This window comes from Hyperoodon ampullatus (assembly GCF_949752795.1).
Source record: "Hyperoodon ampullatus genome assembly, chromosome: 1".
Taxonomy (NCBI): domain Eukaryota; kingdom Metazoa; phylum Chordata; class Mammalia; order Artiodactyla; family Ziphiidae; genus Hyperoodon; species Hyperoodon ampullatus.
Genome location: NC_136914.1, coordinates 117,812,959 through 117,827,876, shown reverse-complemented (window position 1 = coordinate 117,827,876; position 14,918 = coordinate 117,812,959). Strand labels below are relative to the sequence as shown.

Genomic DNA, 14,918 nt, shown 5'->3' with positions numbered 1-14,918 from the left:
TTGGAGACATGTAAGTAGAATTTGAGATGCAGAGTGTGAGAGTAATCTTTCCGAAGAAGAGCACGATTGGTTTCGGCTACTGTACTTTACACACGATGTAGTAGGGAAGGCAAAAGGATTCTGCAGGGGATTGGCCCTTTATGGTTTGATGTTGGTGCAGTCTTCCTTTGAGATGATGGCCTTTGTGATCGACTTGCCCAGAAACAACCTCACACACCTTCCCTCTGCCCTACAGAGAGGAGAGCACTGCTACGCCACATCCACTCAGCCATCTCACGGGTCTGGCATGTCACCATCCTGGACTCAGAGGATTTTTTTCTAGACAATCTAGCCTGCAGTAAAGCTTTAAAGGGTAAATCATAGGATGTGGTTAATGTGAAGAGAAGTTTAAAAACTGACACGTTTATCCCAAGGATGAGACCAAGGGTAACACATGATACACTGCTCTTAAGAACCGGGAGAAGGCAACAGAACATTCTCATTACTCAGTTGTTGAAGAAAAGAAAATCAGCTTAGAGACTTAATTTGGATGTAAGGAAGATTCTTGGAGGGTGAAGGAATAAAACCTCAGAGATTGGCAGTATCTGTCTTTGAATATTTTGAAGAAGATAATTATCTATCCTGTCTGGTTTAAATAACTCCCCACCTGAGGTCTGGACCATTAGTAGTATCTGATTTCAACATGCACATTTTTGGGGGAAAGAATTACACTGTATTAGATTTATTAGTCTCTGTCATGTTAGAAAGAATCAAATCAAACTTATTTCCTCTGCCCTCAACCTAGCGACTCTCTTATTTTCTTCTCTTTTCAACAGGCAGACCTGAAGAATCAGCTGGGAGATGCCGGATACATAGTATTCGGAGTGGTCCTCTTTGTGTGGGAACTCTTACCTACCACCTTAGTAGTCTACTTCTTTCGAGTTAGAAATTCTGCGAAGGACCTTGTAAGTAAACCACTTTGTATTTGCAGAAGACATCTCCTAATTCTAATCACGAAGCATACAGTTGGAATTTTTTTCTTAGATTTTTCAATAGAGAGCCTCTTCCATCCTATTCTGATATGAAAAGTTCCTTGTCTATTTAATTGAGACTTTCTTTTCCCTTAATTATCTTTTGAGGGAAATTTGTTTTTCAATTTAGCTTTATTTTACAAAAAAAAAAAAATTTAAGTTGCATCTTGAGGCCTGGAGATAGTGATTAACTTTTTTTTCTAATGAAACAGCCACCTCACTAGTATTTGAGCTTTGACTTGCTGTGAACCAAAGATAGAAGCTTTATTTTAGCAAAGGGAAATAGAGAATGGTAATTCAGCTCTTCACCCCTGTGTTGTGCTGGATGGTGATTAAGGGGTGGAGTGATAGGGGGATACAACCTTATTATGAAGAATGCTAAAGTCACTCCCCCAATTTGGTCACATTTCTGCTCAACCAGCTTCATATAAATGTCTTTATGGGGGTGGGATAGAAAATGCCAAACCCAGTAGAGTGGGGAGGCTCCTGGAAGCTTTGCTCCCTGAATTATCCCATCCATAGGAACCAGTGGTAGGATTTTGAATCACTCATCTGTGAAGCCCACAGAAAAGTATACTGAACGGTTTTTGGCCAATGGAAGCAAAGTGTGGGTGGCAGGGAAAGCATAGATACAGTAACCTGTTTTGTGTTTTATCTTGTCTTTTGTTTTCTTATTCATCTCTGGATAGTCACTAGTGAGCCAGGAATAGGAAAAAAAAAAAAAAAAAAGTAATACTGGAGCAGGGTGGGTAGTGGAGAAGCACAGCCTGACCAATGGGCCCTTGAAGACAGAGTGTGTGGGCACTGTTTTCTAGATCTGAGAGTCAGTTTCCTCGCCTTTTATTATTTTTAGCTTCAGGACAGCAGTTCTGTGCTCTGTCTGACCTTTACTGGCATTGGGAACACCTGGAGGCTTCTGTAAAGTCAGACCCAAATGCTTCCCCATCAGTGGCAGAGAAACATGGGGAAGGTGGGCAGGGGACCCCAGGCCAGAGTCTAGTGCCTTGTTTTCTTTCCTTCTCTGAAGACAGACAGTTGAAGCTTTCTGGAAAGAGCCTCTTAACAAATATCCCTGTGCTCACTGTGCTTCTCCTCGGCTCCATGGGCCTTCTCACCACTTCCTAGTGTGACAGAGGCTTAGGAACTACACTCCCTAAACCCAAGGCAGCCTGAAGGAGAGAGTGCACATCTGAGTCCCAAGGGGTGAAAGACTGTCGCTCAAAGTACAATTTTTTTTCTCTTGATATTTAATGTTCTTTCCATCACATCTCTGTTGATTAAAATGAAAGAAAAAAAAAGAAATAGTATAAAGAATCATCCTGGTTGAGTTTCAAAGTACTATTTTATTAAGTGAATACAGAATAATAGGGATAGTCTCATTTGTACTCTTACGTCTCATTGTCCAGGGAAACATGTCAGCCTTAACACACTCTCTGTGTATGTGTATAGAGTTACTTGGCTATTGTGTTTGAATATATTTACTGTTTAGGGTATTATCTAGAGCAGTGGTTCCCAAACTTTTTGGCGTCAGGACACTTTACATTGATACATTATTATTTGTTTTGTTTGTTTTTATTGAGATATAATTGATATAACATTATATTCGTTTTAGGTTTACAGTATAACGATTTGATATTTATATATATTGCAAAATGATCACCACAATACGTCCAACTAATGTGTCACCACACATAGCTTATTAATTTTTTTTCTTGCAGTAGGAACTTTCAGGATCCATTCTTTTTTTTTTTTTTTGCGGTACGTGGGCCTCTCACTGCTGTGGCCTCTCCCGTTGCGGAGCACAGGCTCCGGACATGCAGGCTCAGCGGCCATGGCTCACGGGCCCAGCCGCTCCGTGGTATGTGGGATCTTCCCAGATCGAGGCATGAACTCGTGTCCCCTGCATCGGCAGGCGGACTCTCAACCACTGTGCCACCGGGGAAGCCCCAAGATCCATTCTTATAACTAATTTCAAATATGCAATACAGTATTAACTATAGTCACCATGTTGTACATGGATCCCCATGACTTATTCATTTTATAACTGGAAGTTTGTATCTTTTGACTTTCTTCACCCATTTCACCCACCTCCAACCTCAGGCAACCACCAGTCTGTTTTCTATATTTGTGAGCTTGGGGTTTGTTTGTTTTTAGATTCCACATATAAGTGAGATCATATGGTATTTACCTTTTTCTTTTTGCCTTTTTTTAGTTGACTTATTTCATAACATAATGCCCTCAAGGTCCAACCATATTTTTGCAAATGGCGAGATTTCATTCTTTTTTCTTTTTTAAAAATTTTATTGAAGTATAGTTGATTTACAATGTTGTGTTAATTTATGCTGTATAGCAGTGACTCAGTTATACATATATGTATTCTTTTTCATATTCTTTTCCATTATGGTTTATCAGGAGATTTCATTCTTTTTATGGCTGAATATTTCTAGTGTGTGTGTATCACATTTTCTTTATCCATCCATGCATTGGTGGACACTTGGGTTGTTCCCACATCTTGGCTATTGTAAATAATGCTGCAGTGAACATGGGGGTATATGTATCTTTTTGAATTAGTGTTTTTGTTTTCTTCAGATAAATATGCAAGAGAGAAATTGCTGGATTGTGGTAGTTCTGTTTTTAATTTTTTGAGGAACCTCCATAGTGGCTGCACCAATTTACATTCCCACCAGCAGCGCACATGGATTCAAGGATTCCCTTTCCTCCACATCCTCGCCAACACTTATCTTTTTTTTTTTTTGATTATAGCCATTCTGACAGATATGCAATGATACTGATTGTGGTTTTGACTTTTATTTCCCTGATCATTAATGACATTGAGCATCTTTTCATGTAACCAGTTGGCCATCTTCTTTGGAAAAATGTTCAGATCCTCTACCCATTTTAAAATCAGGTTGTGGTGTTTTGTTTTTGTTTTGCTATTGAGTTGTATGAGTTCTTTATATATTTTGTATATCAACCCCTTATCAGATCTAGGATTTGCCAATATTTTCTACCATTCAGTAGGTTGCCTTTTCATTTTGTTGATGGTTTCCTCTGGTATGCAGAAGCTTTTTAGTTTCATGTAGTCCCAGTTGTATATTTTTGCTTTTGTTTCCTTTGCTTTTGGAGTCAGATCCAAAAATCGTCAAGACTGATGTCAAGGACGTTATTGCCTATGTTTTTTCTAGGAGTTCTGTGATTTCAAGTCTTTCATCCCTTTTTTAAAAAAATATTTATTTATTTATTTTTGGCTGTGTTGGGTCTTCGTTGCTGCGCGTGGGCTTTCTCTAGTTGCGGTAAGCGGGGGCTACTCTTCGTTGCGGTGCACGGGCTTCTCATTGCAGTGGCTTCTCTTGTGGCGGAGCACGGGCTCTAGGTGCATGGGCTTCAGTAGTTGTGGCGCACAGGCTCAGTAGTTGTGGCGCACGGGCTTAGTTGCTCTGCGGGATCTTCCCGGACCAGGGCTCGAACCCGTGTCCCCTGTGTTGGCAGGCGGATTCTTAACCACTGCACCACCAGGGAAGTCCCCTTCATCCCTTTTGAGTTAATTTTTGTGCATGGTGTAAGATAGTGGTCCAGTTTTCCCAGCACCACTTATTTAAGAGACTGTGCTTTCCCCATTGTATGTTCTTGGCTGCTTTGTTGTAAATTAATTGACCATATATTCTTAGGTTTCTTTCTGGGCTCTCTATACTGTTCTATTGATCTGTTTCTATGCCAATATCTTACTATTTTGATATACCTTCATAATATAGTTTGAAATCAGGGGACGTGATGCTGCTGGCTTTGTTCTTTTTGCTCAAGGTTGCTTTGGCTATTTGGGGTTACATTGATAAATTGAGGACTCCAAAAAGTTTGTTTGGAGGTGTGTATGTGTGTGAGGAAAATTTTGAATGCTCATTTATTAATTCATTGTAAATAATAAACCTATAACATGTTACCATAAAATTTTTTTATGAAAAAGAACTATATTTTCCAAAACAAATTAGTGAGAAGAGTAGCATTGTTTTAAAATTCTGTGGCTCTTTTTAATGTCTGGGTTAATAGAAGACAGCTGGATTCTCATATCTGCTGCTGCATTCAGTCTGTAGTGATACGTTGTTTTGGTCGAAGTATATGAAGAAGATCCAGCTTCACAGAGATACACAGTTGCAAAAATGAGTGTTTTAATAGCTTTTTTATTAGCATAATTGTGAATATTCTTTAACTTACACTCAAACTCAACAAGTTGTGATTTCTTAAAAGTTAGCTGCAATATGGAATCTAAAACCATATCAGTGAACTTTAAAGGTTGTGTTATACATTAACATCCATTGGCTTACCTTGCACTTTGAATGGATCTTTTAGCAATGCATGGTTTTGTATTTAATACCATGCGTTGGTCATTTGGAAAATTCTCGTTTATTGAGTTATACAGATCTTCCAAAAGTTAAGTTTTTATTATACAATATCAAAAAATATATATATCATTCATTAATATTACCACTGATCATCAGAAAAATCTTTAAATATTGGGAAGCTGCCAAGCTCACGGTGGGGAATACAAGTTTTCCAAAGCTTTAATTTTTGCTTCAATGCTCAAATTCGATCAGTGGCAACAAATACTGTCATATGTTTTCCTTGAATTGACAGCTCAGTTCATTCACTTTTGAGACAATGTCTGCCAGATGCCCACATCTGAAAAACCATGGTTGTCATGACTTTTCAAGTTGCATGAAGAAAGTAGCTACAGCTCAGAGTTGTACAGGTTCTTTTCCTTATAATAAAATTGGTCAGTTTTTCCTGCTTCATTAAGACCTTCTTAAGTGAACCTTTTTCTAACTGTGATTGTGTAGTGGGGGAAGAACCTGGTAACTACTAGCGCAGTTGGTGCCACTGCTTTGAAATCTGCTAAAGCACCAGCAGTTTTACTGCTTTTGTGCCATTGGTGCCAATGTGAACACAACGGAAAAGGCAAATAGAATCTTAATATGCTAATTATGTAAATAGGTATGACCCTGTCAATTCTTGAAAGCATCTCGGGGGGCCTCCAGCAGTCCGTGGACCACACTGATAACTGCTCATCTACAGTAGCATGTTAGTGAATTAAAATGATTCTTTATGCCCTAAAGGACATTATTTCCTAATGCATCCTGAGGGAGTGAATTCATGATACAAAATCATAAATAGAAAACCCTTTCCCATTTTTATATCATACTCAGGAAGTTAAGTCTCATTAGCAGGTGTTGAGTGTCATATCTGGCTTGGTGAAGCACCAGTGTTCATAAAATACCCTTGGGCAAGGCAACCAGGGTTAATGCCATTATTATATACAGAACTTGCTAAAAATAGCTAACAGTTATATAGCATTTATAGATGCTAGGCACTGTTCTAAGCACTTTAAATATATTAAATTCTTTAATCCTCACAGTAGCTCTGTAAGGTAAAATCTAGTATTATACTCATTTTGAGATGAGGAAACTCAGGCTCAAGATCCCCATGGCTAGTAGGAGGCAGAGCTGGGATTCAAACCAAGGCAGCCTGGCTCCTAAGTCCATGATTTTATTTTATTTTTCTTTTGTTTCTTTTTGTGACTTGTTTATTTCACTTAACATACTAAGTCCATGATTTTAATTCTGTGCTGCACTGTGGCTTTACTTGGCATAATAACATTTGGAGAAGAAATTAAATTCCTAATGACTCAATAATCTATTACTATCTGTAACTTCTGTAATTGCTTGGAGAAAAAGGTCAAATATTCTTTTGGGGGGAGATTTATAATTTAACTCATACTCATTGACTTTAAAAAAGCACATACTGCAGGTAGGGCGTTTTAAAAAAAGTTAACTACCATTTGTATCCAAAATACAGTTGGTATAAACCAGCCTCTACACTTGGCGTCGTCACTAGAGCTGGTGTAACAGTATACTCGATGTGTGGCTCTTTGCCATCCATGTCAGAATCCTGAGGGGTGCTTGGTGTAAGTACTGGTGCTTAGGCCATGTTCTGGACCCAGTTCAGAATCTCTGGGATAGGTTCTGGGAATCCACATTTTAAATAATTTATTAAGTACCCAAGTGATATGAATGCACTGTAAAGTTTGAGAATCCCTGTCCATTTCATATATATATATATATATATTTTTTAAATAGCTTTATTGAGATATAATTCCCATACCAAACAATTCACCTATTTCACGTGTATAATTCAGTGGTTTTTGGTATATTCAGGTATGTGCAATCATCACCACAGTTTTTAAAACATTTTTATCACCTCAGAAAGAAACTTCATACTCTTATGTATCACTCCCCATCCCCCTGCCCCCAAGTGACTACTAATCTACTTTCTGTGAATATAGATTTCCCTATTCTGAACTTTGATATGAATGGGATCATACAGTATGCCATTTTCTGTCACCGGCTTCTTCTACTTAGCATAATGTTTTCAAGGTTCATCCAAATTGTAGTATGTATTAGTACTTCGTTCCTTTTTATGGCCAGTTAATATTTCTTTGCTTGGATGTGCCACATCTTGTTTATCCATCCACTGATGGATATTCGGGTTGTTTACGTCTTTTGGCTACTTATGAATAATGCTGCTATGAACATTCATGTACAAGTTTCTGTACATATGTCTTCATGTCTCTTGGGTATATATCTAGGAGTGCAGTTGCTGGGTCATTTGGTAACTCTAGGTTTAACTTTTTGAGAAACTGACAGACCGCTTCCCACAGGGAGTGCACCATTCCGCATTCCCAGTAGTCATCCTCCCCAGCACTTGCTGTTATCTAACTTTTTGATTCAGGATGCCGTGATAGAGATCTCATTGTGGCTTTTGATTTGTATTTCCCTGATGACTAATGATGTCAAGCATTTTTTATGTACTTATGGGCCATTTGTATATCTTCCTTGGAAAAATGTCTATTCAGATCTTTTGCCCACTTTAAAAAAAAATTTCTATTTTTCTTTGGCTGCAGTGCGTGGCTTGCGGGATCTTCGTTCCCCAACCAGGGATTGAACCTGGATGCTTAGCAGTGAGCGCAGAGTCCTAACCACTGGACCACCAGGGAATTCCCTGCCCACTTTTTTTTTTTTTTTTTTTTGCGGTATGTGGGCCTCTCATTGTTGTGGCCTCTCCCGTTGTGGAGCACAGGCTCCAGACGCACAGGCTCAACGGCCATGGCTCACGGGCCCAGCCGCTCCACGGCATGTGGGATCTTCCCAGACCGGGGCACGAACCCGTGTCCCCTGCATCGGCAGGCGGACGCTCAACCACTGCGCCACCAGGGAAGCCCCCTGCCCACTTTTGAGTTGTCTTTTTACCATTGAGTTATGAGTCCTTTATATATTTTAGATATAAGTCCCTTGTAAAGATATATGATTTGCAAATATTTTCTCATTCTGTGGCTGTCTTTTCATTTGATGGTATCTTTTGACGGAAAAATATTTTTAATTTTGAAGTCCAGTTTATCTGTTTTTTTGGTTTGTTGCTCATGTTTTTGGTGTCATATCTAAGAATCCTCTGCTAAATTGTAGGTCATGAAGATTTGCCCCTATATTTTCTTCTAAGAGTTTTATAATTTTTACTCTTTCGTTTAGGTCTTTGATCCATTTTGAGTTACTTTTTGTATATGTGTGAGGTAAGGGTCCAACTTCATTCTTTGTTTAGACATTCTTGAACTGCTATAAATAGTAAATTTGAAGGTGTCCCACCTTGTATAAGTTCCGCTTTGCTTCCTGTGTTTGGCTAGAAGAGTCTTAGAAAAGCAGAAATTCACGTATAGATATCCATCCTATAATAACCTTTTTTCATACTCTGTTGGTTAACTTTTAAATAGACCACTAGGGACTTCCCTGATGGTCCAGTGGTTAAGACTCTGTGCTTCCACTGAAGGGAGTGTGGGTTCAGTTCCTGATTGGGGAACTAAGATCTCACATGCTGCACCGTGTGGCCAAAAAAAAAAAAAGACCACTAATGATATGTACAAAGATGTCAAACAAACATGGGATTTTATGCCAGGTTGAATCCACAAATGCGGAATCCGCATATACAGAGGACTGACTGTACTATATCATTTTATATAAGGGACTTGAGCATCCTTGGATTTTGGTATCTGGGGGGCGGTCCTAGAACCAGTCCCCTGTGGACAACTGTAATTTTTTTTGAGAGGTGAACTCAGCTTGGGGACAGAAACAGGAGGGGCAGATTATAGAAACTGGATAAGAAACTCTCTCAAAATTTCATCATTTCATTATTTTAATTTGTTGTGAATGCCCACATCATTATACAGGTTTATATCTAATTTGGGACTGTCTAGTTTGGCTGATTTGGGTATTGTCTGATTTTTCTGTAAGAGATTAAAACGGTGATAATTCACTGCTGCAAGCAGAACTCTGAAAGAAGATTTTGTCCATACTGATAAGAGAAAAAGTTAATACCTCTTAAATTAAAAAGTAACTGAAATGAACACTCCAGCTGAACAAGTGCCTCCATCCAGGTGGATAGAGCATCTTTAGTCTCTTGCAAGAAAGAGATGTTATTTATCTTTGCCTCGAGCAAGGCACAGTGTCTGAAAATACACTGAACCATTACACTGTCTTTCTAGACCAACCCTGGAATGGTCCCCAGCCATGGATTTGGTCCCAGATCTTATTTCTTTGACAACCCTCGAAGATATGACAGTGATGATGACCTTGCCTGGAACATTGCCCCTCAGGGACTTCAGGGAAGGTAAGACCTTAGTTCATGCTGGAGGGGCGAATGAAATGGGTTCAAACTAAACGGAAATGCCTGCATAAAACTCCGGAGCTGGAGGTAGGGTGAGGCCAACAGAAAAAGGAGGGGAAGCGTCTGAGTAGTAAGACTAACTGCAACCAGAGTCGGAACCCACCTCCTGAGATCATGCGCTTCACGACCTCTGCCAAGGCCACGGTCACGGTCTGCAAACAGGAGGTGGGGTAGCTACTGGATTCCCTTCCCACTCTTCAGCCCAGGGACGCTTCAGCCACACTCCACTGCTCAGCGATCATCCTGTCCCCTCTTTCGACCTGTGAACCTGGGACTTCAAGGCCAGCAGGGGCGAGCGGGGCAGGAAGGGCTGACCTGGTGCTTGCCAGGCTCCTCTCTTCACTCTGCCCGTCCTCCCAGGACCCCTGGACTGTTCCTGTGAAAGGGGAGCTCCAGGCTGAGTGTTTTTTAGAAGTGAAAGCTTATCTTATGAAATCCTTTGTGAATTTAAAGACCTACCGTTAACATATTAAGGTAAATTCTTTCTCCCCCTGGGGCAAAATGATGAAGATATGCTTGCTTTTCTGCTCTTTATTACTACAGTAAAATCCTTAGAAAACCTTAAAAGAGGTCTGAAAGGAGTCCTTGTTATAGGGTCAGAAAAAGCTGGGAGAATACCTTGCTTTCTCAGTGGATCAGGGAGCAGAGAAATCCTGGTCAGATGACAGAATAAAAGATAGTGCTGGGGGAAAGAGAGCAGAGCAGTCCACCCAGCCAGCGGCTGTAAAGAACACAGATAATGGGGAAAGGAGTCAGTGAACTCTCCAGGTCAAAAGGCGTCCCATCTCTCTTCCCTAAAACTGTTCTCTTCTCCAGTCCCCACGGCATTGCCTGTTCGCCATGTATGTCCCTCTGTAACCTGCTGGAGCAGCCCTAACCTCTCATGTGCTGGAAGAGACACAGCTGAGGGCGCCCTCACTGCCTCTGTGGAAGAAGAAAAGATCCCCTTTCCATTACACAGAGGAAAATAATGATGATAAAACAACAATAATGTACATTATTGAGAGCTAACTGTATAGTAAGATTCTGTTATAAACATTTTACAGGTATTAACTCGCAAAAGCCCAACAAGGTAGTTACCAATATTACTCCCATTCTAGCAGATAATAAAATTGAGGCACAGAAAAAAACTTTTTTTAAATCAAGGCACAGAAGTTATTTGTCCAAAGACACACAGGTAGGATGGACCTAGAGTCTGACATACAGAGTGAAGTAAGTCAGAAAGAGAAAAACAGATACCGTATGCTAATGCATATATATGGAATCTAACGGGAAAAAAAAAGTCATGAAGAACCTGGGGTAAGACGGGAATAAAGACACAGACCTACTAGAGCATGGACTTGAGGATATGGGGGGGGAGGGTAAGCTGGGACAAAGTGAGAGAGTGGCATGGACATATATACACTACCAAACGTAAAATAGCTAGCTAGTGGGAAGCAGCCGCAGAGCACAGGGAGATCAGCTCAGTGCTTTGTGACCACCTAGAGGGGTGGGATAGGGAGGGAGATGCAAGAGGGAAGGGATATGGAAACATATGTGTATGTATAACTGATTCACTTTGTTATAAAGCAGAAACTAACACCATTGTAAAGCAATTATACTCCAATAAAGATGTTAAAAAAAAAGACACACAGGTAGTGAGCTATACTCTCCATTAGGATTCAGATACAATTTGTTGCTAAAGCGTTTTGTTATACATAGTGATTGGCTGCAGTATTACTACACTTCTGGGCTCTATAGAGTTCAGGTGACTTTTGTGGGTGGCCTTCTAGCCACTGTGCATAGTACTGTTTAGTGGGAAAACGGGCTTCAAGAAGCTCCTTTGAACAGCTTTGGGATCGTCTGGTTTATACAAAACCCTTGTTCTGTCTACCTAAAATCGGCATGTCATCAACAGTCAGCATAATGTTTCACGTCACTGAAATCTCTCTTTTTCTTTTCAAGTTTTGCTCCAGACTGCTATGATTGGGGACAACAAACTAACAGCTTCCTGGCTCAAGTAGGAACTTTACAACCAGACTCAATTTTGGATCCTGACAAACCAAGCCATGGGTAGCATCAGTTAACAGTTATATGGACGATGCCTCAGTTGAAAATCTTCAGAAAGACTAATTTAATGACAGCTGAATTTTTAGGGCACGTTTCCTTAAGAAATAGGACTTGATTTTTCTTTGTTACAGGTTTCTGATGGCTCCATAGGACTAAGCAATAATTTAGATTGATAAAAACCTTATTTTAGTACTAAAAAGTGAGCCTGGCTGCCTGTTTCAGTGAGTATAATTTAAACTTCAAAAAAATTCTGTACTTTTATAAAGATGTATTTTATATAACTTAATGCTAAAATATACTAGGATTTTTTGAGAACGTTACTGCAATATATGTTGTAGTTTGCACAGACTTTTATGCATAATTCACTTTAAAAGTATACAGTATGTGGTCTGATGGTTTTGTTTTTTTTTTTTTTAAAGGCTTTTGAACTAAAGTATTCCTCAAATCCTTACCTCTTCAGATCGCTCAGATTCTGGTAGACTCTAAGTACAGTTGACATCTAGAAAGCCGATTGCAGCTCCAGTGTTGAAAGTTACAATGTAGCAGAATGTCAACAGACTGCATAGTAGGTAAATTGGCTCCTTAAGAGTTGTTGGAGGCATAGATGGTTGGTTCCTCAGAATCTCCTAAATTTTGCCAAAATTTAGTACTCCTTTCAACAGGGCACTAATGTATACCATCAGTGATAAGTTGATAATGTTAATAAAAACATTGATAGAATTGACTTACACTATTAAACTTCCTCTGCTGTATTCAGAGATTTTTGCACAGTTTCTTAGCCCAGTGAATCTAATACCCATTACCTCAGGACTTCAGCAAGACTGCACCTTTCCCAGCTCACTGAACATTCATTACTGAACAATGAAGAGGTTCTCAACGAAGAGGTTCTCAAAAGGGGTTTAATAACAGGTAACCCTGAGTCCTTGAGCCAAAAGACTTTGTGGAATCCTAACAGTTTTCTTATAGTTTCCAACCATATTTAAAATAATACTTTTTATTTTTAAGTAGCTCTGAAAGCAGCCCACTGGAAGCTGCATGTTTAAAATGGTAGTAGCACTGCAGTATCCTACAGCATGAGTCTTGCCTCTCAGCCATGTAAAAGGGCATTCCAGACAGCTGCTTGTAAGTTGTCTTTCATTTAAGTGAAACACGTCATGAAATAGTAGTTCCCCAACCCTAAATGCCATTCTAAAATCTCGAAGTCTATATATATACATACATATGTGGCCTGCAGTTATAAAACTGCCTATAATAGGAGACTGTACATGGCTCTGTCAGGGAGGCTAGAGTACTAGAGGAAGTATTGTTACCAGAAAGTATCTTTCTGCTCTGCCTAGGAAATCTCACATCTCGGGACAGAGGGAGGGGCAGGTGAAAAAGAACTTACATTAGTAAGTTCTGCCCACAGGATGAAACCCATTTCTGATGTCTTCCTTCCCAGTTTGGCCTTCAGGAATAACTTGTCTCCGGGCACTGATTTCACAGCGATCAAGTCTGCTTCTCTTATCTTGATGGTATTTAAAAATCAGGATCTCAAGTTTTCAGTGGGTCATGATTGGGTTTTTCACGTGTACCAACACCTTCACCGTGCATAATCACACACAACAACATTCTTGCTTTTCAGTATATGGAAGAATTTGGGTCATGTATTTAAAACAGTTACTGCCAGGGAAAATTCTACACTGAAGCAAAATTTGCACTGATTATTCAGGTTACCTTAAAATATTATAAGTTGTTATTCTAAATAGCTTTAAGAACACCCTACTTGTCATACTATCTTTGTTAGTGATACTTAGAAGAATTTAAAGGCAGACTCAGCAAATGCTTAAAAATCCTTTAAATCATGCTTTCAGGAAGTACTGCAGTTCTTCAATATTAGGTCAAAACATCATGCAATTATTATACTCATCCTATGACATACAAATATCTTATTCTTTTATAATTGGCAAGAAAATTGAAATACTCAGCATTAACTGATAAAAGCCATAATCTATTTTTATGATTAAGCTGCTAGTATTATTTGAACTATTATTTTTTTTATCAGAAAGGATAAAAATGTTCTAAGTGCCTATTTTTCAATGTAAACACATCTAGAATATGAAAAACTATGACTGTAACAAACTGTCTCGTAGTAAATGATCATGTGTACTCTGAAATGTTGCATGTATGGTGTGGAAAGGAAAATTAAAATTTCCTCTAACTTCCTAATTTACTTGTGTTGCCAAGTACACTAACAAAGCTACTCCTAGGTGAAATACTAAAGGCCAAGAGAAGGCAAGGAATGGTGATTACTGGTTCTAAAATTCCCAACTGTCCTCTTGTTTTAAGGCAACATGATGAAATTAAAACTCCCATAATTTGAACGTTAAAAAAGTATGGGGAAGTATGGCAATATCACTGAAAATTTTGTACCATCATTTAGCTAAGTCTGATTCAACACTAAAAGGCTGCATTGAATGTTCCTGTGCATCCACTGGAAATATGCATAACAGTTAATTATGGAGTTAATTGTCTAAAGAATTCCAACTGATTTGTGTACAGGCAGACCTTGGAGATAACTGCAGTTTGGTTCCAGATCACTGCAATAAAGCAAAACATTGCAATAAAGTGAATCACATGAATTTTTTTGGTTTCCCAGTGCATATAAAAGTTATGTTTACACTACACTGTAGTCCACTAAGTGTGCAGTAGCATTATATCTTAAAAAGCAATGTACATACCTTAATTTAAAAATATTGCTAGAAAATGTTAACCATTATCTGAGCCTTCAGCAAGTCATAGTAGTAACATCAAAGATCATGGATCACCTTAACAAATATAGTAATAATGAAAAAAGTTTGAAATATTGGGAGAATTACCAAAGTGTGACACAGAGTCACAAAGTGAGCAAATGCTGTTGAAAAAATGGTGCCGAAAGACTTGTGCAATGCAGGGTTGCCTCAGACCTTCAATTTGTAGAACATGCAGCATCTGAAGTGCAATAAAGTGAAGCACAGTAAAATGAGGTCTGCCTGTAAGATATCCTTCAGTGGCTCTTTTTCCTTTCTACAATTAACCCATTTAATTGAGCTGATGATTAAAACATCCAGAGTGTAA

General features: G+C 39.1%; 1 protein-coding gene across 1 annotated transcript in view; it reads left to right on the top strand.

The window, feature by feature from the left end:
• GPR137B (G protein-coupled receptor 137B) overlaps positions 1-11,829 on the top strand; it is a gene marked incomplete at both ends in the record, with an annotated part of 52,326 nt that extends 40,497 nt beyond the window's left edge. Inside the window, 3 exon segments of the mRNA XM_079699129.1 lie at positions 816-944; positions 9,592-9,716; positions 11,718-11,829. Of these exon segments, the coding sequence (XP_079555255.1) occupies positions 816-944; positions 9,592-9,716; positions 11,718-11,829 (366 nt within the window).
• Positions 11,830-14,918: the final 3,089 nt, after the last annotated feature.